General features: G+C 40.6%; 2 protein-coding genes across 3 annotated transcripts in view; one reads left to right on the top strand and one right to left on the bottom strand.

Moving 5' to 3' along the window:
* The first annotated feature begins 1,514 nt into the window (after nucleotides 1-1,514).
* Nucleotides 1,515-14,315, top strand: GTPBP4 (GTP binding protein 4). Of its 2 annotated transcripts, XM_010585558.1 has the most exons (17): nucleotides 1,515-1,600; nucleotides 2,352-2,522; nucleotides 3,797-3,900; nucleotides 3,978-4,114; nucleotides 4,721-4,821; nucleotides 5,192-5,284; nucleotides 5,803-5,994; nucleotides 6,078-6,143; nucleotides 8,442-8,531; nucleotides 8,989-9,099; nucleotides 9,371-9,448; nucleotides 9,557-9,608; nucleotides 10,170-10,270; nucleotides 11,156-11,353; nucleotides 12,265-12,330; nucleotides 13,469-13,603; nucleotides 14,121-14,315. In XM_010585558.1, exons 1-17 carry the CDS (start codon nucleotides 1,553-1,555, stop codon nucleotides 14,271-14,273), a joined length of 1,896 nt encoding a protein of 631 aa, XP_010583860.1. In that variant the 5' UTR covers nucleotides 1,515-1,552; the 3' UTR covers nucleotides 14,274-14,315. The 2 variants fall into 2 exon arrangements, with proteins under 2 accessions (XP_010583860.1, XP_010583868.1); XM_010585566.1 differs by lacking the exons at nucleotides 2,352-2,522; nucleotides 3,797-3,900 and having other exon boundaries at nucleotides 1,536-1,600; nucleotides 14,121-14,281.
* Nucleotides 14,316-17,818: 3,503 nt separating this feature from the next.
* The window catches only part of IDI1 (isopentenyl-diphosphate delta isomerase 1), a 5,574-nt gene continuing 1,096 nt past the window's right edge, over nucleotides 17,819-22,296 (bottom strand). The window contains exons 2-4 of the mRNA XM_010585544.1: nucleotides 21,494-21,586; nucleotides 19,989-20,119; nucleotides 17,819-18,862 (exon numbers count right to left, since the gene is read on the bottom strand). Coding sequence (XP_010583846.1) covers nucleotides 18,545-18,862; nucleotides 19,989-20,119; nucleotides 21,494-21,586 — 542 coding nt within the window. The 3' untranslated portion in view covers nucleotides 17,819-18,544. The remainder of the gene's footprint in view (nucleotides 18,863-19,988; nucleotides 20,120-21,493; nucleotides 21,587-22,296) is intronic.

The raw sequence follows: 22,296 nt of genomic DNA, 5'->3' as shown, positions 1-22,296 counted from the left end.
CTTTCAGGCTTATGTCTTGTTTGGATCTCATGTTTGCTGGAGATACGGAAAAAAGAACAGAGCACAGGGTATAGTCAAGATCATAAACTGCTCCAGGATTCACTCAGGCTTTGCCTTTATCTGAAAGGATGTACAATTTAGTATGAGACAAGTCTCTGAAAGTTGCTATCAAAAAAAGAAAGGAAAAAAAAAAAAAGAAAGAAAAAGGGCACTAGGAGTGTGTGTGTTTGGGGTTAGGAATCCAGGAGTCTGACAGAGGTGAGCCTGCTGCAGCTCCATGGCCCCAGGCTCAGCTGGAAGAAAGACCCAGTGTGTACCCCCAGTGGGAGCACACACACAGAGTACAGATACGCTTGTGCACATGGCCAGCCACACTGTCAACACTGAAATTATTCAGTAGCTGGCCCCTGGAGCCCCTGGTCTCCCAGCTGCATGCATACACACACACATACGTACACATATATACATACACTGACATACAGGATGCACACAGTGCAGTCCCTCCAGTTCCTGGCACCCCAGACACATGGCCGCTGTGAATCTTTGCCCCTTTTCCTGTGGCAGGCACTTGGCTCCATACACACAGACACAGAACAGAGAGCCCCCTTAACCAAGGAAATGGTTAGAAATGGAGTTTAATAGGGCAGGACAGACTGTTGTGATTGGGTGTGCAGGCCATGGTCAGACACGTGTACTGGCCAGCCTGGTGGCGTGCTACCGGCCTTTTACCCCCTTTTCTCTCCCTTTTCCTACACCTCTTCCTCCCTTATCCACCTTAATCTCTCCCTTTTCCCAGCTTTGGTCCTTTCTCTAAACAGCCCGTATGTCTTGTACGATGACAAGATGCTCTTCCAGGCATCCCATAAGGACCCCCACACCCTTGCAGGCAGCAACCCCTCCAATCTGCAGGGTGATCCAGAGAGCTGCTCCTGTTGACCCACCTGGTGGGTGACACTCCTGGGCCACAGGGCAGACTGCTTGCTGTGCCAGCCTGGGGAGGAGACGGGTCAGGGGCCCCTTGGCACCGGTAGGGTTACCGGGGTCCCTTCCCCGATCCTTGTTCTCCCCTGCTTTGCGCTAGTGGAAACTAGCCTTCAATCACATCACTGAGCAGGGTGAGGATCTGTTTTGCCTTCGCGTTCCTACAGGCCACGTGACTGGTCTAGAACATACTAACAGGCCATTTCTTGAACCTCTGCTCACGGCTTGGTCCTTCTCCAGTAAAACCCCAAATTAATCCAGCGTGTCGCTCCCCACGGCAGGGCCCCCCAGAGCCTCCCGAGGCCCGTCCGGGCCCCAGCAACCCTGCCACCGGCCGCGCAGCACCCCGAGCTCACGCAGTCCGGCGGGAGGGAGGCCCAAGCGAAGCCGGACTGGGTCTCCCCAGCCCTGGAGCCCGCACGGGGGCGGTGGGCCGCCAGGCAGCCCCTCGGCCGCGGCCGCCCTCAGCCCGGCCCTGCCTCCCGGGGACGGAAGCGCGGGTCTCTCGCGAGAGGTGCTGCCCCGCTCTCTCTTCCGGCGGCGTGCGGCTGGGCTCGGGCGGCCGGGCGACATGGCGCTCTACAACTTCAAGAAGATTACGGTGGTGCCGTCCGCCAAGGTAATGGCGTCGCGCCCCCTCGGCCGTCCCTCGGCGCCCCTCGGCGCGGGGAGAGCCCCTCCCGCGAGGCGGCGGCTCGCTCGTGCCGCGCGTGAGGAGAGCGCTACCCGCCCCGCGCTGCCGGCGTGGCCTCGGCCTTCGCCGCCTGCCCCTCCCGCGGGACGCGTGGGCTCGCCCTGGGCTAGTGCTCCTGGGCCCGGCGGCCTGTACCATGCGGGGGGTGGTGTGGGGGGGAGCGGGGGTTCCTGTCAGAGAGGGGCACTGCGGCCTGAGGAGGGATACTGGGGCTGCTCTTCTCCTCAGCCCCGCAGGGGTGTCGGGGTGGTCCCTACAAAAATCCCCCCTGTTTTCCAACCCCGTGTCATGCTTAGCCTCATCCCTGCGCGCTCGTTCAAAATGAAGTTTTCACCTAGTCTGAGGAAGGAGCTTTCGTTAAAAGTATGGTGCATGGAGCTCCTCGCGGGGTTTTGGGCCTGCTGTGCTTCCTCAGTACCTGTCATGTTGCTGCCCGAGCTGCTGCTGTGGCAGGTGTGGATGGGAGGCCAACCCTCAGTCAGTTGAAATGAAAACCAGAGGGGAATGTACAAACTGCTTGTTATTACCCAGAGATGGGAACCTATCCTAAAACATACGTTGCAAACCATGTATGGTGTGGAGGCGGTTAACTGGCCTGCGTGCTCCTCCACCAAAATGAAATTTATGGCTTTATAAGAACTTGACAATTTGTATAATTATTTTTCCTTCATTGCAGGACTTCATAGATTTGACATTGTCAAAGACTCAGCGGAAGACCCCAACTGTCATTCATAAACATTATCAAATCCATCGGATTCGACATTTTTACATGCGAAAAGTCAAATATACTCAACAAAATTACCATGATAGACTCACTCAGATCTTAACAGATTTCCCCAAATTAGATGTAAGTGTTTTGTCATTTGATCATAAAGGACCTTTGCTTTCACGGTATTAGGAATACTTCCTCAACAGCATATTGGTTTTATTTGAGTTTATTTTGGCCTGAGTGGCATCTTGCTGATTCACTGTGTAGATGATTTTGACTGATTCCCAGTAGATTTTACTGGGAGTAATTTTAGGCAAACTTGTTCTGCAAAAATAGTATGTTCCTACTAAAAAAGGAAGTCTAAATTGTGCCCATGGATGGTCATCGAAGGGTGGGTTTTAGAAGGTTTTAGCTGATCAAATATGTTTGCCAGAAGTTGCTGTTGAATGAAGAGAAAGAAAGTGTGGGTTTTTTAAGTATGTTGTGTCTGCTTATTTCTTCTTTGTCTATGTAAATTGTGCTTATGATTAGTCTTCCCTAGAAGATACTTGCAGGAAGTAAGAAATGTCCAAATATATCGCATTGCTTCCCATCTTCAGTTCTTCAGAAGTTACTTTGATAACATAAACATTGTTCTTGGCCCCATAAAGGATAGTGTTGGAAACAAACTCTGACAAGATGCACATAGTCTGAACTTCCCAACAACTGCAACTGGATCCACATGTCCAGTGGGGCTTTTTATGTAGGCAGTTTTCTGCTCATGCTTAAATTGTTGACCTGCAATAATATTTTTTCCTGATGTTTTCATATCCGGTGAGTATTACTGCAGAACTCCCACAGATATCTTGTGTGTTTTGTTGAACATCACATGATGAAAATTCTGCAAATAAATACATAAGTAGCTGAAATATTTTGTTTAAAAGATTTGAACCAAAGATTCTGCTTCCTTGGAAAGCTAAAGGATTTATTTGGGAGTTGAAGAAACCCTTCTTACCCAGTCTTGAACAGAAATTTAATGTAGCGCTCAGAAAAAGGGAGGAATTAATATTGTTGCTGTGTTTCTGGTATAGTGTGAATTTGCTTTTAGAAACTACTTCTGCAGGCTTCTTGCAGTTTCTTATTTAAAAAAAAAACCTTTCAAAGTTGTAATACAAAGTATTTTACAAAGCAAAAAATCAAATGGAAGCTTCATATGTATGAGTCCAAGATGTGTTTGCAAAAGAAATTCAAAGTGATTTAAGATTTATGCATTTAATGACCAAGCAGATTATTTTTCTTACATAAGATAGTAATGAAAACTGTTTTTTGTGTTGCTGTACTGGAGAAAAAAAAAGAACTTACATAGTTGCCAAGAAATAGTCATCTTAAAAAGAAAATATTAGGCTTAATTTTGCTTTATGCTTTTGTTTTAGGATATTCATCCTTTTTATGCAGATTTGATGAATGTTCTCTATGACAAAGATCACTACAAGCTGGCTTTGGGGCAGATTAATATTGCCAAGAATCTGATTGACAAGTAAGGGACATTAATTTCTTCAATTTTGTACCTGCCTGGTTGACTGTTGGCTAAATTCTTGTTTCTTGTCTCCACAGTGTTGCTAAAGACTATGTGCGGCTGATGAAGTATGGTGATTCCCTTTACCGCTGCAAACAGCTGAAACGTGCTGCTCTGGGACGAATGTGCACAATTATCAAAAGACAGAAACAAAGCTTGGAATATTTGGAGCAAGGTTTGTGTTAAAAATAGGCTAATATAAGGCATGTGAATTGGATGTAAAATTTATTCTTACACTTAATAACAGCAGAATGTGTTTAGTACAGAATATAGACACAGGAAACATAGAAATAGTTTCAAAATCCCCAAATATTTAGAATTTATTTTTTAACTAAATAGTTTTCTCTTTGAAAAGTCTTTAAATTTTATTTTATTACTAACAGTTCTAAAATGTTTTTCTTTTCTTAGAAGTCATAGCCATGCTTTTATTTATCGTTATTTTCACTAACATATATTTGAAAAATATTGCTAAAAATTTTCCAAACAATACGCCTTACTTCAGGCTTATTATTCCTTCAGGTTATATTGCCTGATTTGATGGGGTCATTCTAGCTAAAAGATAGTGGTCTTCATTTTTTAAATATTTATTAAGTTTCTTTTTTTGTTGTACGTAGATACTTGTGGAGTTTACAAAGTATTATATGTTTTCATAAATGATCAATTAAATTATGTCAGAAAAGTTATTAATTTGTATATAAACAGTTCAGCATATGAATTTTAATTCCGTTTCAGTAAAACTTAAATTATTGCAAATACTTAAAAAATATTCTTAACATTTCAGTGCGACAACATTTGTCTCGTTTGCCAACCATCGATCCCAATACAAGAACTCTTCTGTTGTGTGGCTACCCAAATGTTGGAAAATCTAGCTTTATAAATAAGGTATGTGAATGGTTTTTTTCAAAAATAATACTGAGTACCATTTAGTTAAAACAAGGTAACATTTAAACAATTTGATATCATTATGGCACTGTCTGCTGTGAGCATCAGCAAATTCAAATGTGTGAGTAAGGGTTGAATGAAATTCCTGGAGGGATAAATGGAAAACTACAATATATTTCACTCTTAAAAATTATTATCTTTTCCAAAATAGCCTGTATCCCATTAACATATTTTCTGATAGATAATTTTTGCAGAGAAGCCAGAATAACTGTTTTTAGCTTTTTTTGTAGCAAAGGAAGTTTATTATAATTATGATACACTGCTTGCAGGAAATTTTCAGTAAATGTGTGTGAATAAATCTTGTTTTAAGGTTACAAGAGCAGATGTAGAAGTGCAGCCTTATGCTTTTACCACAAAATCTCTCTTTGTGGGACATATGGATTATAAGTATCTGCGTTGGCAGGTAAGAACTGTTACTATTTTGCATTTTCTTTAAAGAATTAACTGGGTGTAATCTGGTTTGCCATTTTGCAGTGTGAATTGCATTTTTGTGTCTTGATGAGACACACTATGTCTGAGAGCTGCTGCGCAAGGTACAGTGTGCCAAGTGAGGGCAGTAGTCAAAAGCTATTCTAAAAATGTACATGTATGGGTGTGTTTTCAATTTGAGGGAAGAATGGCAATGGAATTACTGACTAAAGCCAGCTCACTTTTTATCACTGTCAAATTCTGGGCCAGGTTGGGGCAGGGCTTTTCCTACTTGTTCAATACTTGGAGTGTTGGTTATTCTGAAACCTCATCCTTCTCCTATTACTCCATTTTCACATTCTAAATTTGGCTGAGTTTACAGTCTTACTTTTGACTGAAAGGAAAGAATAGTGCTGTCTTAAAAAAGACAATATTGACCAGAAATCAAGCACATGTCCTGAAATAGCATATCAATTATCCTGTAGTAAGGCCTGACAGTTACATTAATTTTAGGTAGTAGATACTCCTGGTATTTTGGATCATCCTTTGGAGGATAGGAACACCATTGAGATGCAGGCTATAACTGCGCTTGCACATCTTCGTGCTGCTGTGCTTTACGTGATGGATGTGTCTGAGCAGTGCGGACATAGCCTGGAGGAGCAAGTAGAGCTCTTCAGAAATATCAAGCCCCTGTTTGCTAACAAGGTAGGTTTGTTTACATTATTAATAACCCCCAGGTTTTTATAACATGATAACTTCAATTATGATTCTTTTTTTCTTTTTATTAGCCACTTATAATTGTTGCAAACAAATGTGACGTGAAGAGGATTGCAGAACTTCCTGAAGAGAGTCAGGTTAGACTACTTCTCCCACCTCTCTCTCTCTTCCGACATTTACAAAAATAGGCGCAAGTGTTGTGGATGGCTATCATTTGTATTGGGCAAAAACTTTTACATGATCATTTCTTTATCTAACTGTTTAATAGTGTAATGGAAAGTAGCTTTCCAGGTCTTGACCCATATCTTTCTTAAGTACTGTGTACTTTGCTTGCCAATGTGACGTCCACTTACAAGAAGGGTCGGAGGGAGGATCCAGGGAACTACAGGCCTGTCAGCTTGACCTCGGTACTGGGCAAGATTATGGAACAGTTCGTCTTGAGTGTGCTCACATGGCAAGTCCAGGACAACCAGGGAATCAGGCCCAGTCAGCATGGGTTCATGAAAGGCAGGTCCTGCTTGACCAACCTGATCTCCTTCTGTGACCAGGTGACCTGCCTAGTGGATGAGGGCAAGGCTGTGGATGTTGTCTATCTCAACTTCAGTAAGGCCTTTGACATGGTCTCTCATAGCATACTCCTTGAGAAGCTGGCATCTCATGGCTTAGACAAGTGTACTCTTCGCTGGGCAAAAAACTGGCTGGATGGAGGATCCCAGAGGGTTGTGGTGAATGGGGTGAAATCCAGTTGGCAGCAGGTCACAGGTGGTGTTCCCCAGGGCTCAGTATTGGGGCCAGTTCTGTTTAATATCTTTATCAGTGATCTGGATGAGGGGATCGGGTGCACCCTCAGTAAGTTTGCAGATGACACCAAGTTGGGAGGGAGGGTTGATCTGCTCGAGGGCAGGAAGGCTCTACAGAGGGATCTGGACAGGCTGGATCGATGTGTTGAGGCCAGTTGTATGAGGTTCAACAAGGCCAAGTGCAGGGTCCTGCACTTGGGTCACAACAGCCCCATGCAGTGCTACAGGCTTGGGGACATTGGAATGGGCTGCCCAGGGAAGTGGTTTCCCTGGAGATACTCAAAAAGCGAGTGGACAGGGTACTTCAGGACATGGTTTAGTGGACCTGGTTAATGGTTGGACTCAATGATGTTGAAGGTCTTTTCCAACCTAAATGATTCTATGATTCTATGAGTGGCTGGAAAGCTGCCCGGCAGAAAAGGACCTGGGGGTGCTGGTTGACAGCCGGCTGGATATGAGCCAGCAGTGTGCCCAGGTGGCCAAGAAGGCCAACGGCATCCTGGCCTGTATCAGAAATAGTGTGGCCAGCAGGAGTGGGGAAGTGATTGTTCCCCTGTATTCGGCACTGGTGAGGCTGCACCTTGAGTACTGTGTTCAGTTTTGGGCCCCTCACTACAGGAAAGACATTGAGGTGCTGGAACATGTCCAGAGAAGGGCAACTAAGTTGGTGAGGGGCCTGGAACACAAGTCTTATGAGGAGTGGCTGAGGGAACTGGGGCTGTTTAGTCTGGAGAGAAGGAGGCTAAGGGGAGACCTCATTGCTCTCTACAACTACCTGAAAGGGGGTTGTAGTGAGGTGGGTGCTGGTCTCTTCTGTCAGGTGGCTGGTGATGGGACGAGAGGAAATGTCCTCAAAGTTGTGGCAGGGGAGGTTTAGGTTGGATATTAGGAAAAATTTCTTTACTGAAAGGGTTGTCAGGTCTTGAAAAAGGCTGCCCAGGGAAGTGGTTGAGTCACCATCCCTGGAGGTGTTCAAAAAGCACGTAGACAAGGCACTCCAGAACATGGCGTATTGGGCATGGTTGATGGTTGGACTCGATGATCTTGAAGGTCTTTTCCAACCTAAATGATTCTATGATTCTATGATAATGTATATGCTTGCCTGAATATCGTAAATGCGAGACAGAAAGTAAGTCCTTAGTGGTTTCAGAAATCTCTGACGCTGTGGGAACTTTCAGTTACTACTGTAGTTGGAAGTAAGACTGAATAGCCTTGTTCAATAATTATTTCAGTAAAAGTTCAGAGACAATGAGCACTACACTGAGAGGTGTAGCTGAACAGTTGCAGTAGAAGGTCCCGCTGGGCAACGCGTTGTGTATATGCAGGGCTATTTCTTATGTATCTACAAGTTCAAGGACACATAGAATTTGTGTTTCTGTCACTGTTTTTTTCTTTTTCTTTTTTCCTTATGGGTCATTTATAGGTGCCTTTTAGAAAGTAGTTATTTGCTTATAAAAGAAGAAACAGATTAAATAGAACTGTAGTTGTAAAGTTTCTGTCATGTTTTTAGAAACACGTTCTAATAAAATAGTAACAAGTTGCATGTATTGATATTGGATTAAGAGTTCTGTTCTTAATGTATCAGTATATTAAGAAATGAGCAGAATGTCATTCTTTGGGATGTTTCTATTTTAGAAAATATTTGAAACTTTTGAAGCAGAAGGATTTTCTGTAATAGAGACAAGTACTCTAACAGAAGAAGGTGTAATGCAAGTTAAAACAGAGGTAAGTCTCTCTTCTCTCAATTTCATTCCAAATGAACAGCTAACATTTTGCCTCATTTGTATGAATTTAATCTCAGTTGAACTGTGCATTACAGTGATTGATAAACTTTAAGTATGTTATCCTTTGTAGCCTGTTGAGCCTCAGTGGACTTGGGTGCAAATGAAAAATGATATCTAATAAAAGTCATATTTTAAAAAACATTTGGTGATTTTTTTCTGAGTCCTGTTGCTTTCTCTTATTGTCAGCTCATCATAAAAAAAAATAAAAGGATCGCATACATCTTCCCATGATACTTTTTATATAAAATAATTCAGTGCTTTCTTGAGAGCTAGAGAGGTAAGATATTAGAGAGAAGATGAGATGTGAAGTGAGATATTTGGGATTGAAAGCCTACTGTGTCATTTGTTGTATCAGGAAGGCTTCATTCCTTACCTAATGTTGTCATGTACGCTTTCAGGCCTGTGACAGACTGTTGGCCCATCGTGTTGATACTAAAATGAAAGGAAATAAAGTGAATGAAGTATTGAATAGATTACACTTGGCCATGCCAACCAAAAGAGATAACAAGGTAGGCTACATCTTTACACTTCTTAGTGTATTTCCCAGCACTTCTTAAGTAGAATAAGAATTCTCTTGTCTTAACATGTGAACAGATTAATATGGTGAAATTTGCTTATTTTTTATCTGTAACTGCCTTTGCTGGTGGGATAATCAGCTTGGCATTTTTATTCTTTAGAAGTACATTACTCTGCAATGGTGATTTATAGCATTATTAAAAAAAAAAAGATTCAAACTTTTTTTCCCTTTTTTATTGGGGTGGGTTGTTGCATTAATTTCAGGAGCGGCTGCCTTTTATACCTGAGGGAGCAGTAACACGTAAGAAACGCATGGAAGTAGACACACCCAGGAGGAAATTGGTAAGTGGCATCTCTTAATTAGGAAATGAGCAAATGGATTTTAAATCTGCTGTATTAGCCCATAGATTTTAAATTAGATGGTATATAAAGCCACACATGTCTTTGCAGGAGAGAGATCTTGAACTTGAAATGGGAGATGATTATGTTTTGGATCTTCAGAGTAAGTATTATCTAAAAATCAGTATTATTATTAAGCAGTAAAGTTTGGCTACTTCAGTCTTAAGGGAGAATACCTAAACCTGACTCTTTTCAACTAATTACCAATGCCATACTATGCATACTATACCGTTGCATACTATCTGTTCCAGAACTCATGTCATAATACCACTCGGTTGTTTCCTGTTATAGAGTCCCAGACATACAATGACTGGTCTGATGATTCAAGTGTTTTTTTTCCCTTCCATTTTATATTGTACTACCTCATTAATTCTTGATGCTCTCTTTGTTAAGAAAGTATCAATATGAGAGAGAATGCATGTATTTTGTTTCAGCTGAGTATCTGTTGCTTATTATGGTTTGGCAGTGGATCATGTCATTGAACAATATTTGGTGGTAGGAAGGAGTTAGAAGTGTTTGTGAATATGTCAGAGATGCTACCAAATTCTTGCCACTTAAGGATATGGTACTTTTTTTTTTATTATGATCTGAATGTTGTTTTCTGTCATTGAACATTCTTTGAAATTATTTTTGTCTCTTTATTAACTTTTGTTATATTTTTAAGAATACTGGGACTTAATGAATTCATCTGAAAAATATGATAAGATACCAGAGATATGGGAAGGTCATAATATACTTGACTACATTGATCCGGATATAATGAAAGTGAGTTTTCAATTATTCTTTTTACACTTTTCTTGCCTCTTTATCCCTTTATTTGTTTAGTGTAAATTACTGTATTTGTAGATTAAAAACAGTATGTCATGAGAACAAGTTCTTTTACATTGTCTGCACTTCCCATGGGAAAAGATACTGTTTTCTGAATGACCAAGGACAGAATTTCAGAAGAATGGAAAATTGCTTTACCTTGTCAGAATGATAGTGATCTTATCTTTTCCATCCTAAAATATAAGGTTTGCAGGAGAAGTTATATTTCTTCATTTTTTGAGTTAAGCCAGAAGGAATGTAGCTAACAAATTTTATGTATTATTAATAATATGAAATTCACTCATCAAATCTATGTCTGCTGGAGTATGACGTTAAAGGAGGTGGACTGAATTCTCAATTTATAACATTTTTATTTAATAACGAGCACTGTTCTTATTTCTTGCTGGTTGTTGAGGAGAAGCAGTGAGTGCAGACTACAGAGCCTGCCGGTTCTGCAGTTGGGTTCATCTGAATTGCTGGTGTTCCAGACTTGTGCTAAATGTAGAAAGAGAAAGTTTTTTTCAGAGTGTGTTTCCAGAAATGGCACAACTAGCACAGGTCACGGTATAGTACATCTGCATTCACGCAGTGGGCAGCTCCAGACTATAATGCTATGTGATCAAATAAATCTGCGTAGTAGTGTCCCCCATAGGTTTGCAGTCATCTGTATCACCAACTGCATTAAGTATGGCTGGAGGGGTCATTGTTGGGTAATGTAGTTCCTTCTTTGAAGGGTCTGCATACTGTCATGGCCCTGGGCCATGCAAAAATGTATTGTTGAGGATTCTAAGTCAAGGATTTGATGAGCATCTTGATTTTCATTTCATCTCTTCAAAATCTAAGAAACTGGAAGAACTGGAGAAAGAGGAAGAGCTGAGAGAAGCTGCTGGAGAATATGACAGTGAACCAGAAAGTGAAGATGAAGAAATGATGGAAATCCGACAGTTGGCAAAACAGATCCGAGAAAAGAAGAAACTGAAAATCCTGCAGTCAAAGGAAAAAGATACTCGAGGTCCGAGGATGCCTAGAACAGCTAAAAAGGCAAGTATAGAACATATTCTGTAGTAAAATCTTGCTGATGTATAATAACTTCATGAAAACATAAACCAGTATTGGGTAGTGGAACTGATCACTTTTTCTCATGTTTGGCCATCTCACTTGCTACTTGCTTCCTTCTGTCCTCCTAGGCATTCTGGTCACTACCTAGTTGTGGAGGCCAAACCAAATGAGTGATAGTAGCCCTTTTTTTGTGCCATACAAGTGAGTCTTTTGTAAAATTCCATGTATATTGGAGAAAAAGTTTTCAAGAATACAGTTCAGCTCTAATTGGGTTGCTGTATCATATATTGTTGTTATTGTTGTTGTTTGTTTGTTTATTCTAAATTCAAATAATTAGGAGAATTGTATAATTACTTAAAATCACAATCATGTAAAATTTCTTATGGGGCCCTCCTTATGCTGGAAAAGATTGTATGTTTCTTTTTGGAAGCTAGGTATCACTCTTCCTAATGTCAGAATCTCTTGTGACCAGTCCAGGACGATTGCAAAGTAATAAACTGATAACTAGACATTTTGAGAAAATAAATCTTGCTGATTTTGCATGCAATATTTCTTATCTTCCCCAAAGTGTGTGCCTCTTGGGAGAGAAGGAAACATTTCTGACTGAAACACCCCTCTTTGTCACCTTCCTCCCAAAAAGGCAAACAATTTGAAAGATCTTTAGAGAATGCTGGGACATTGCAATCCTTTGAAGAAGGATTTATCAGTGAAGAGAATTAAATTGCAATCAAGGAAATGTGAAGTTACGACTTCCATTATCTGCTTGTGGGATGTGCCAAAGGAATAAATGTGTAGTGAATATAATGGGCTTGTGGTGGTATATTAAGACAAAAAAATAAGATAGAACCATACTTTTTTGAAACAAACATGTTTTTTTAACTGTCTTTTTACAGGTCCAGCGGAAGGTGCTAGAGAAAGAAATGACTGATCTTGGACTGGACATGACTAATAAAGATGATGTAAGTTTTTGCTAATTAAACACAATGTTTATGTAAAAGAGATCAATGTCATTACATGCTAAATTTCTTTGAGCACATTTGAAATGCGTATTACAGTTGGCATGAGAGAGGTGGGATTTATTAAGGAGAAAATAGGAAACCCAGATGAGGCAGTCGATACTGGAATTTTTGAGTGATGTGATCAAAACATGTTGGGTAGGCTGAAAAAATAAACATTTATCAAGAATTGCATATATATGTATGCACTGCTTTCTGTTAGAACTCTTTTGGAATTTGTATAGGATTCAAGAACGGGGTTTGGCTGAACATACTTAATTTTCAAGTCTGCTTTGTTGGATGAGACACTATGTCAGAAATAGCAGTAATGTCAGATCAGGCTTATCTTTTCACGGTTCATTAATCCTGTGAGTTGTTATTGAAGTTTTTGAGGGCAGCCGGCATCTTTAGATGTAAGGCAGCTAAAGTACTTCAAACGTAGATTTGCCTTCAGGAGACATTTCATTTTATCAGAAATTTTTAAAAAATCCATTTTGTACAGCAAATCCAGCAGTATTATGGCTATCTACATCTTGAGACCTTAAATTCTTTGACTAAACAAGGAGTTAGGAAACAAGGAATGTCAACACTACCCATCTGAAGCAAGCATTTATGCTTCTCAGAGCTGACATGCCATGTTGATTTAGGAGCGATCTCGGTGAGGAGGAATTTAATACTTACACTGTAGGGTGGTAAGTCTTCATGTCCAAAATTCTTTAGGGCTTTGCTCTATAAACAGGGCACTAAATCAGTGTGGGTTTCTTCATTGCTTTTTTGCTGTTGCTAAATTGCTTCAGTATTGCTATTCATTAATTTGTCTGTGTCTTTTTATCCATTATTTATACATCTACTCAGAAAAAAAATCAGAAAACTGGAGTTAATAATTGTGTGAAGAATATGCTAATATTCACCGAAATTTGAGTATTACTGTAGGACAGAAAGGCAGTGATCAACAGTTGACAAGGTCTTTATGTTACTGTGAGATAGCCAATATAATGTATCACAGCAGTCCACTTCCTGTTTTTTTGTATTAGTCTAATTAGAAATGGAGCATGTCTGAGCTGATTGTTTCTAATGATTAAAGTGATGTTTTGAATTGCAGGCACATTATGTGAGAAGGTCCCGTAGTGTTACAAGGAAACGTAAACGTGATGAGTCTGAAACCCCGAAATCTGTGGCACGCAGTCGCAGCTCCTCTCGCACACCACGGGATGTTTCTGGTCTTCGTGATGAAAAGGTTTGTTATTTATAGCAATTAAACCAGCACGATTGTACTTAAACCAGCTTCTGGGAAACTTCATACTAGGCTGGTTATGTTTGTCCAGAGTTCATCTTTCTTCTGTTTGCAGCTTCATCTTCTGTTCATTTGAACTCTCTATACTTTAAAAATGCCTACTTCGTTCGTACAAGTAACATGTAATAATACAGGGTAAGAAAGTACATTTTGAATTTTTGTCTCTAAATGCAAGTATGAAGGAAGAGTTCTGCAAACTGTGGAGTTCCACCTTTAGCAAGTTAGGAATTCCAGGGATAGTGTGATCATTTTGTTAGCGTACTGGAGAATGGAGAGTTTCACAAAGGAGGATTAGTGTCACTTGCAGTGATACTGTTCCAGAGTTGCAGATGGTGGTGTATGTTCAGTGTTAGTTAATGTCCTTGTTAAAATCATCTAGCTTTGTGGTTTTTTAAAAGGTAAAGCTAGTTGCCTGAGCTACTAAGGAAGTTACTCTGCATGTTTGTTTGTTTTTAAATAGATGGTGAAGAAGGTCAAGACTATGGCAAAGAAAGCTCAGAAGAAAATGAATCGCCTGGGCAGGAAAGGAGAGGGAGACAGACACATATTTGACTTGAAGCCAAAACATCTGCTGGCTGGAAAGAGAAAATCTGGTAAAACACAGAGAAGATAAGCAGTCTTCTGAATTAAAACTAATTAAACATAGCTTTTAAAAACTAATTTCTAGTCCTGTTTTCCTTTTTAGTAATATATTTTAAAAGTACGTGTTTTGTGTTAGTGGTTAAGATACTTGAAGCTTGGAGAGGGAAAGTTCTGATACTTTGATCTTGGTGTTTTAAAGTGGGTTAATAATACTATGAGAAATTTGTTGATAGCAGTGGCACAAACCATTTCTAAGTAGCCATCAAAAATACCACTTCATTCCATTTTCTTACTACTGACCATCATGTAGCAATAAAGCATTTGAAGTTTTATGTAAAACTAGATTTAAAACGAGGTTAAATCTAGAAACATGAAGTATTTGTTAATAAAGCTGCTGTCAGAATTAAAAGCGCACAGCTTCATAAGGTACTGCATCAGTAAGGTTTGGGTTTCTGTGTGCAAGTTAGTTCTTTGATATATAGTAAGTGGTGAGTTTACGTTGTAGGTGAAGGCTGAAATTGGTGGGGAGGTAATGGCAGACTGACAAGTACTGCACAAAGTCAGTGTTCATGCACCGAACCAGTTTTGAAGGAATGGGAGAAATACTCGCCAGTTTAGTCAGCTAAACGGTGACTGAGGCTGGAGGAATCATTGCAGTTTTAGTACTGACCTGCCATCTGTAATGACCTAAGGCAGCATGGGCAGGGAAGATTACAACTTAGAACTTTTAATATTTCAGATCAATATTAATATGTCAGATTATGTAGAAAATGAGGATCAGATTGGAATTTTGTCCTGAGTGCATGTCAATTATGCTACTGTCACTCTCTGCTTAGGAAAACATTTTCTCTTCAGAAGCTGATGGACAAAAATTCTGTATCTGTTCAAGGGTAAATATATTGTCAAACGTGAAATATTCCCTTTTTGTCCCTAGCTGGTCAAGAACAAGGTAGGAATTACCTAGAGGTTAGGAAAATTGTGCATTATAAATGTGCTGCCTGAACAATACAATTAAAATGCACAGTTTTAAAGATTAAACTGGAATCCAATGAAATATGCATGTTAAAAACAAACAAAACCCCCAAAAGGTAAGGGGGAAGAATCCTTAAAGTACTATTAATTTTTTTTTAAACTATTTTTAAACACTACAGGCTGAGTGTTCAGATGTGAGCTTTAGCATATTGGAGCATTATGTGTAAATCCATATTGTTTCCTTCATCTAATTCATGTAATAAATTTGGTATTAAAAACATTGTAATGCTGCAAAGAAGTTCAATGTCAAGAAAAACTTTAATGTCAAAACTTCTAAGGGATTTTGAAGACCTCTTTAGCAAAACTTTGCTTTCAGCTTCCTTATGCACATTAGTCTACTTCAGGTTATGCTTTTGTCAGCTTTTGCTCCAAGCTGGCCATCTGAAATAGAAAAGTAGAAATTCGTTGAAATAAATTTATGCCCTGCTACCCCCCATCATACTGCTTCAGTGACCTTTAGTAGGCATGTTGTTGTTTGCAGTGTAGTAATGTCAGAGATTGTTTTCCATGCGGCTCAAAGTCTGGAAAGAAAACAACGGTCCAAGGTTTTAGGTTAGGTATTTTAATCATAATCTTATTTTTAAGATAATCTTTTATTTAAAAAGTATTTTGTAAGTATTTGAAAAGTACTCTTAATACATTAACTTAGGTAGTATGGCTGATTGCACTGAATTCAGGAGAGCTGTTACATTGCATCACTGTTCCCTCACCGCTATTACTTGCTTCAAGACAATTGTATTGGGCTTGTGTGGCAAGGTTTTGGTAGTGGGGGGGCTACAAGGGTGGCTTCTGTGAGAAGCTGCTGGAAGCTTCCCCTGTGTCTGACAGTGCCAATGCCAGCCGGCTCTGAGATGGACCCACCGCTGGCCAAGGCTGAGCCCATCAGTGACAGTGACAGCACCTCTGGGATAACAGATATAAGAAGAGGAAAAAGTTGCTGCAGAACAGAAACAGCAGCCAGAGAGAGGAGCTAGAGCATGTGAGAGAAACAACCCTGCAGACCCCCAGGTCAGTGCAGGAGGAGGAGGAGGAGGTGTTCCAGGTGCCGGAGCAGAGATTCCCCTGCAGCCCGTGGGGAAGACCATGGTGAGGCAGGCTGTCCCCCTGCAGCCCAGGGAGGTCCACGGGGGAGCAGATCTCCACCTGCAGCCCGGGGAGAGAGGACCCCATGGTGGAGCAGGTGGGTGCCCGAAGGAGGCTGTGACCCCGTGGGAAGCCCGCGCTGGAGCAGGCTCCTGGCAGGACCTGTGGTCCTGTGGAGGGAGGAGCCCACGCTGGAGCAGTCTGTGCCTGAATGGCTGCATGCCACAGAAGGGACTCATGTTGGAGCAGTTCGTGAAGAACTGCAGCCCGTGGGAAGGACCCACATTGGAGAAGTTCATGGAGGACTGTCTCCTGTGGGAGGGACCCCACGCTGGAGCAGGGGAAGAGTGTGAGGAGTCCTGCCCCTGAAGAGGATGAAGCGGCAGAGACAAGGTGTGATGAACTGACCATAACCCCCATTCCCTGTCCCCCTGTGCTGCTGGGGGGGAGGAGGTAGAGAGAACCAGGAGTGGAGTTGAGCCTGGGAAGGAGGGAGGGGTGTGGGGAAGGTGTTTTTAAGATTTGGTTTTACTTCTCATTATCCTTGTTTTGATTTGATTGGTAGTAAATTGAATTGATTTTGTTCTTTCGCTAAGTCAAGTCTGTTTTTTGCCTATGACAATAATTGGTTGAGTGATCTCCCCCCGTCCTTGTCTTGACCTATGAGCCTTTTGTTATATTTTCTCTTCCTTGTCCAGCTGAGGGGGGGAGTGATAGAGCGGCTTTGGTGGGCACCTGGTATCCAGCCAGCATCAACCCATCATAACAATACATCAATTCAGGTCAACATACAACAAACTTGGCTCTAAAACCTTTAAGTCTTGAGCCACTAGAGGTGCTGGCACATAGAAGCTTCAGTGCTGCAGTCACAACTGGGATGAGAAAGAGAAACATGTTAACTACTGGAAAAAATCAGTTTTACCTTGAAACCAGACAGACTAGTTACAAGCATGTTTTACATGCAAGGAGATGGTATGAAAAACATCTTATTTCATCAAGACACCTCTGGGACAAGTTAACTTAAGAAATCTAGGTTGAGTAGTCTGCTAACAGAAGAAATCACAATTAAGCTTTTTTGGGGGAAAAAACCCCAAACAAACCCCAAAATCTTTAATTCAAATTGAGATAGCCTTGATGTTTTTGTCTTATTAAAAAGTGCCTTCCATTTTACTCCTGTTAGTAGCAATTGAACTGCAAGATCAAAAAGGATTAGCTCCTGCACTCTGGTACAACTTCTGATTAACTGAAATTAAGACTTGGTGTAAGTGCATAAATTGTCAATCTTGAATTTTGGAGTTCAAGGGGTTTGAGTTGTCCAGTAATGACTATTACAGTAGGTGTTGCAGGAAAAAAGCTTTTATCAAGATGCCTTTGTTCTCTGGAAGGTAGAGAAGAGTCAGTGAATGCATATCCCTTCTCCAAAGACAGGCTACTTCCTTTATTAGGCAGGTACCATTTACATTTGGTATAATTAACCTTTCTTTCTTTATTTCCTTTTTTTTTTTTTTTGAGATGTCCCCCCCAATGTTTATTATCTAAAGCTATGACACATATTGCAGCACTTCAAAGTGAAACTCAGTCCACGCAGACGATCCAATTACTTAAGCTTTTATGAGCTTGGTTAATTATAGAGTACAGTAGCTGAAGAGATTTGCTTTCTGCAATTAAAATAATCCTGATTACTTTGATTTAATTGTTCTTTTCTTCAGGCAACTAGTCTTCTCAACGTCAGTGCAGAAGTCAAATTCTAGTCACTATTTTAGAAGGTGTAGTCCTGTACAGTTGGGAATGTACCAGCTCTACCAAATGAGCTGGACAGGAGGTGCCCAAACTTCTGTGCCAGCGTGTGTAGTTATGCAAGGAGGGAAGAGCAAACTGGGCACGCACAGGCTGAGGATCCTTCGTATCATGCCAGGTAATGGAGAAAGATGAACCCAGGGGGTTTCTTACATTACCATTACCCATTTCACGTGAGATCCGAGCTTAACTCACCCAAGAGGAACAGGGCTGGGGGGAAGAGCAGGTGAAGACAGAAGAAAAAACATTGGCTCTAACCATCTCTATATAAAGTTTTTGTTAAACATGCTCCGGGTGGATCGCTTTTCTGCACTCAAAAGTCACAAGTTACCATAGTATTAATGAGACAGCACATCACTGCTAGCCTTCAGCATCTTTCACCCCAGCTATTTACATTCGGTGTATTTTTTCATGATCAACAAATTTGTTCAAGTTAGGCAAGTTATCCCACCACTTAAAAAGAAAGGTCTCTGCAATTAGTTTAAACCACGGAGTAATCTTAACTTCGTTCTTGGAGGCTTTGTCCAAGAGCTGTTTCAGTTCTTTCTGTGTCACATAGCAGTAGCTTTGGATCTCATTAGGATCGGGATTCAGCGTTACGTCCTTCTGTACAAATAAGATATAGTCTATCTCATGTTCACCCCAGATCCCATCAGACTTGGCCTTGTAGTGAATTCGTGTCAGATAGGAGATTTCTTCGGGAGTTACCTACAACCAAAACACTTGTCAGAACTGGTGCCAAACCAGAACAATTGCACTACCAGGTATTACAGAAGAATTACAGGTATTACGCTCTTCCTTAAACATTATTTTTCCCCCATGTGTACAACTGCAATGTACTTCTTCATGAAGAATTACTATGAAAAAACAATTTTATTGCACTTCGATGACATGAATTGTACAGCATTTCTCTAGTCAGACTCACCCTGTAATATTTTGAGCAGATTTCTTCTGTACATTAAGTTTTAAATAAAGTTTACCAGACCTTAACATGCACTTACTGAAGCACTGATGAACACGCTTGCACCTGCCCCTTACCTCCCAAGGAAAACACTTGACAACTACTTAAAGCCAAGGTCAGAACTGCATACTGACAGACCACACATAACCCTGATCTACCAGGATCTGTGCAAGCTGCAGATGAGGTAATTAATTCTGGGGACAACCTAACCATCATGCTTCCCAGTAGCACACTGCTTCTCCCATGTCCCACGACACAAATGCAGTTAGTTACAAAATGTGGAAAGGGGTATCGACCACGAGTATAATTCAGCCAGCTTCACCCTGCTCTCTGTGCACTCCCTCACTGCCACCAGAAAGGCAGGTAGCCAGAAATGGGCTGTGTGATTGCTCTGGAAGAAACGAGTGCCCAGACCACCCTACTTCCCATAGGAAACTCAGGATTGCAGAGGGACTTGTACACGGATGCTGGCAGCAGCTCACAGCGATGCCCTCCAGGAGCACCAGTCGTACAGAACGCACACAGCACTCTGCCATCGGCCTGGAGGAAGGACGGCACATTGCCTGTCCCCAGCCTGCCCAGCCGGAAAACACGTAGGCACCCATAGTCAGACCTGAAGCAACACAATCCTTCATTACCGTGCGATTTACTCTTTGGCTCACATTTAGTTTGAGCAGTGCAATATTCTAAAATACCATTTACTGAGACAAGCCTTTGAGACTCTGAAATATAGATGAAGAAGTCTCAAATTCACCCAGTTCTCAACATCTCCAAAGTTAAACTCACTTTTAGGTTTCAGGCTGACCCTGATGCAGTGAGTCTGTAAAATGGCAAACATTGGCAAGAATTCCTCTTTCTCCCTTCCTCCTTTACCTGCTCCATGGGAATTCCTAACTCTGCTTTCAGTCGTCTCTGTGCTGCTCTCCGAACACCAATGGCATTATTTTCTTCCAGTTCTAGTGGATAGCTTAGAGGATGACTGCAACAAGTGTTGGTAAAACAATCTGCAAGAAGTTTGTATCAGTACACTTTTGACACGCATAAAGTATTAGGAAAAAATACCAAAAAACCCACCAAAAAACCCCCGGAGACATAGGATGGTTATTCAACACATTACAGCTTTGTTTCTTTTTTTGCAGAGGAGGGTCAGAGAGGAAGGAGGATATTTTCACCTCTTATTTTTCTTTACATATTTTGCACCAGGATTTGCATCTACCAAGTACCACTTTGCAGGTTAGTGTTTGATACACATGAAGACATGCATTCTCATACCCAAGATAGCATCTACTTAGAGACCCAGTTTATAAAGACCTTGTTTACCCTGCAAGTGCTAATTAAAATTACTTTTGGGAGTTTATATGCAACAGAATATTGAAAATACTCCCAGAGCTTCAAGACCAGCTGACAGTAAGTAGAAGTAAATAAGCAGTTTATGCTCGTGTTTGAAGGACAGACCCTCTATATTCTCTGCTTCACATATATTAAAAATTACTTCTCATTTATGTAGAATAACTGTGATCGGCCAACCTTTTATCTGTAAAAGTCTAGCTCAAAAGCATCTAAAATAGAGCCAGATTACCTACAAACAACACTGAAGCATTTTTATTAGATAGCAGTCAACGAAAAAATTTAAAAAAAAAATCTCTAAAGATTCCCTTGGAAGAAAAAAAACTTCTTTCTTCCTCAAGTTGAAGAGGGTTAGAAACACTTGAATTTGTTTTCAATCCAAAATTCTGAAACAGACAGCTTTATGCTTCCACCAACACCTCTCATGTAAGGTATTTTTCTTTCACTCCACTTCTTATTGTTATGCCATCCCATTTGCAATTTCATAGTAACAGTTCAGGAGTCTTCAAAAAAATCATGCACTATATAGTTTGGCCACAGTGTCACTTCTACAGTTAAAAAAGTGTTTGTTAAGACATACACAGATAAAGGTCCACCCATCTCGCTGAAGCACAATGCAACTGCTTCCAGGCAGCAGGGCTCCACTATGCATCAACTACGTGTCTTTACCAGTGGAATGAGAACATCCTCCACAGCTACCAGAGCAATTTCTTCAACTCCACTAAATATGTCTTGCAGCAGAGAAGGTAAACAACACACACTCTGCGCTTGCATAAACAGGATCAAACATGTCAGGGAACAATAATTTCCCAAGAACATATACAACAATAAGCTAGTGGATGAAGTAAGCTAATGGGAGCACAAGATAAGTACATCTTGAACTCTTAAAAGTATTTAGAAGTATCTCCTCTCCAAAGCAGTAAATTCTAAAACCTCAGAATGACTTATGCTGCAAGATTAGACTGGCGTATTTTTTTAAATATTGATTTAAATAAAACATTTTGATAAATACAATGTGTTTCAGTACTAACCTGGAAATGTAATTTTTGCATTTGACCTCTGCTGCAGCAACAGTTTATTTTCTGTATTAAATAAGAAAACACTGAAAGCTCGGTGCAGTAAACCTAAAAAAAAAAAAAAAAAAAAAAAAAAAAATCGAAGAGCTATTTAACAGAGGAGAAAAAACCATATGAAGACAGTTTAAAGGCTTAGAGCAGCCTCATCTTCGAGTAATCTAATTTAAAATTAATGTATGTTAAAAACCAAGGATTTGATAAAAAACTCAGAGTTACTGTTCAGGTTTCTATGTCAGCTTACGCAAAACATTATGAAATTAGAAAAGTGCTAAGAACAACAATGCAACAGAAGAGTTTTACTAAACTCGGTCAGTTCACCATTCAGAAGATGCACATTTGCGCAAGCTTCTAAGGAGGGCTCAGCATCTATAAATTTCCTATCAAAAAGAGATGACTCAAAAATTCCTAAAAAACTATATGGAATTTCAAGACGCTTCAGGAATTGCAAAAGTACAATGAAAAATAGGCTCCCTTAATAACGGTACAATTGCCATTTTGGGCACCTTTTGTTATTCCTCTCTCTTCAGGAAGATGTTTCCCCCAAGTATAGAAAAGGAGGTCACAAACTACTATGAGAGGCTCATGAATCTGACCAACCTCAAATAAAACCCACAATCAATTAGAATCACCACAACAAAAAAACCTTTTCTATTAGCAGTATTTGAAGTAGAACTCTGTGTAAGCTACTGTCCTGGGATAGAGTTAATTGTCTTCCTAGTAGCTGGTATAGTGTTACATTTTGGGTTCACTATGAGAAG

This window comes from Haliaeetus leucocephalus, unplaced genomic scaffold (assembly GCF_000737465.1).
Source record: "Haliaeetus leucocephalus isolate CR32 unplaced genomic scaffold, Haliaeetus_leucocephalus-4.0 Scaffold0, whole genome shotgun sequence".
Lineage (NCBI taxonomy): Eukaryota > Metazoa > Chordata > Aves > Accipitriformes > Accipitridae > Haliaeetus > Haliaeetus leucocephalus.
Note: the sequence above shows the minus strand (reverse complement) of the source record. Positions and strands in the feature narration are given on the sequence as shown.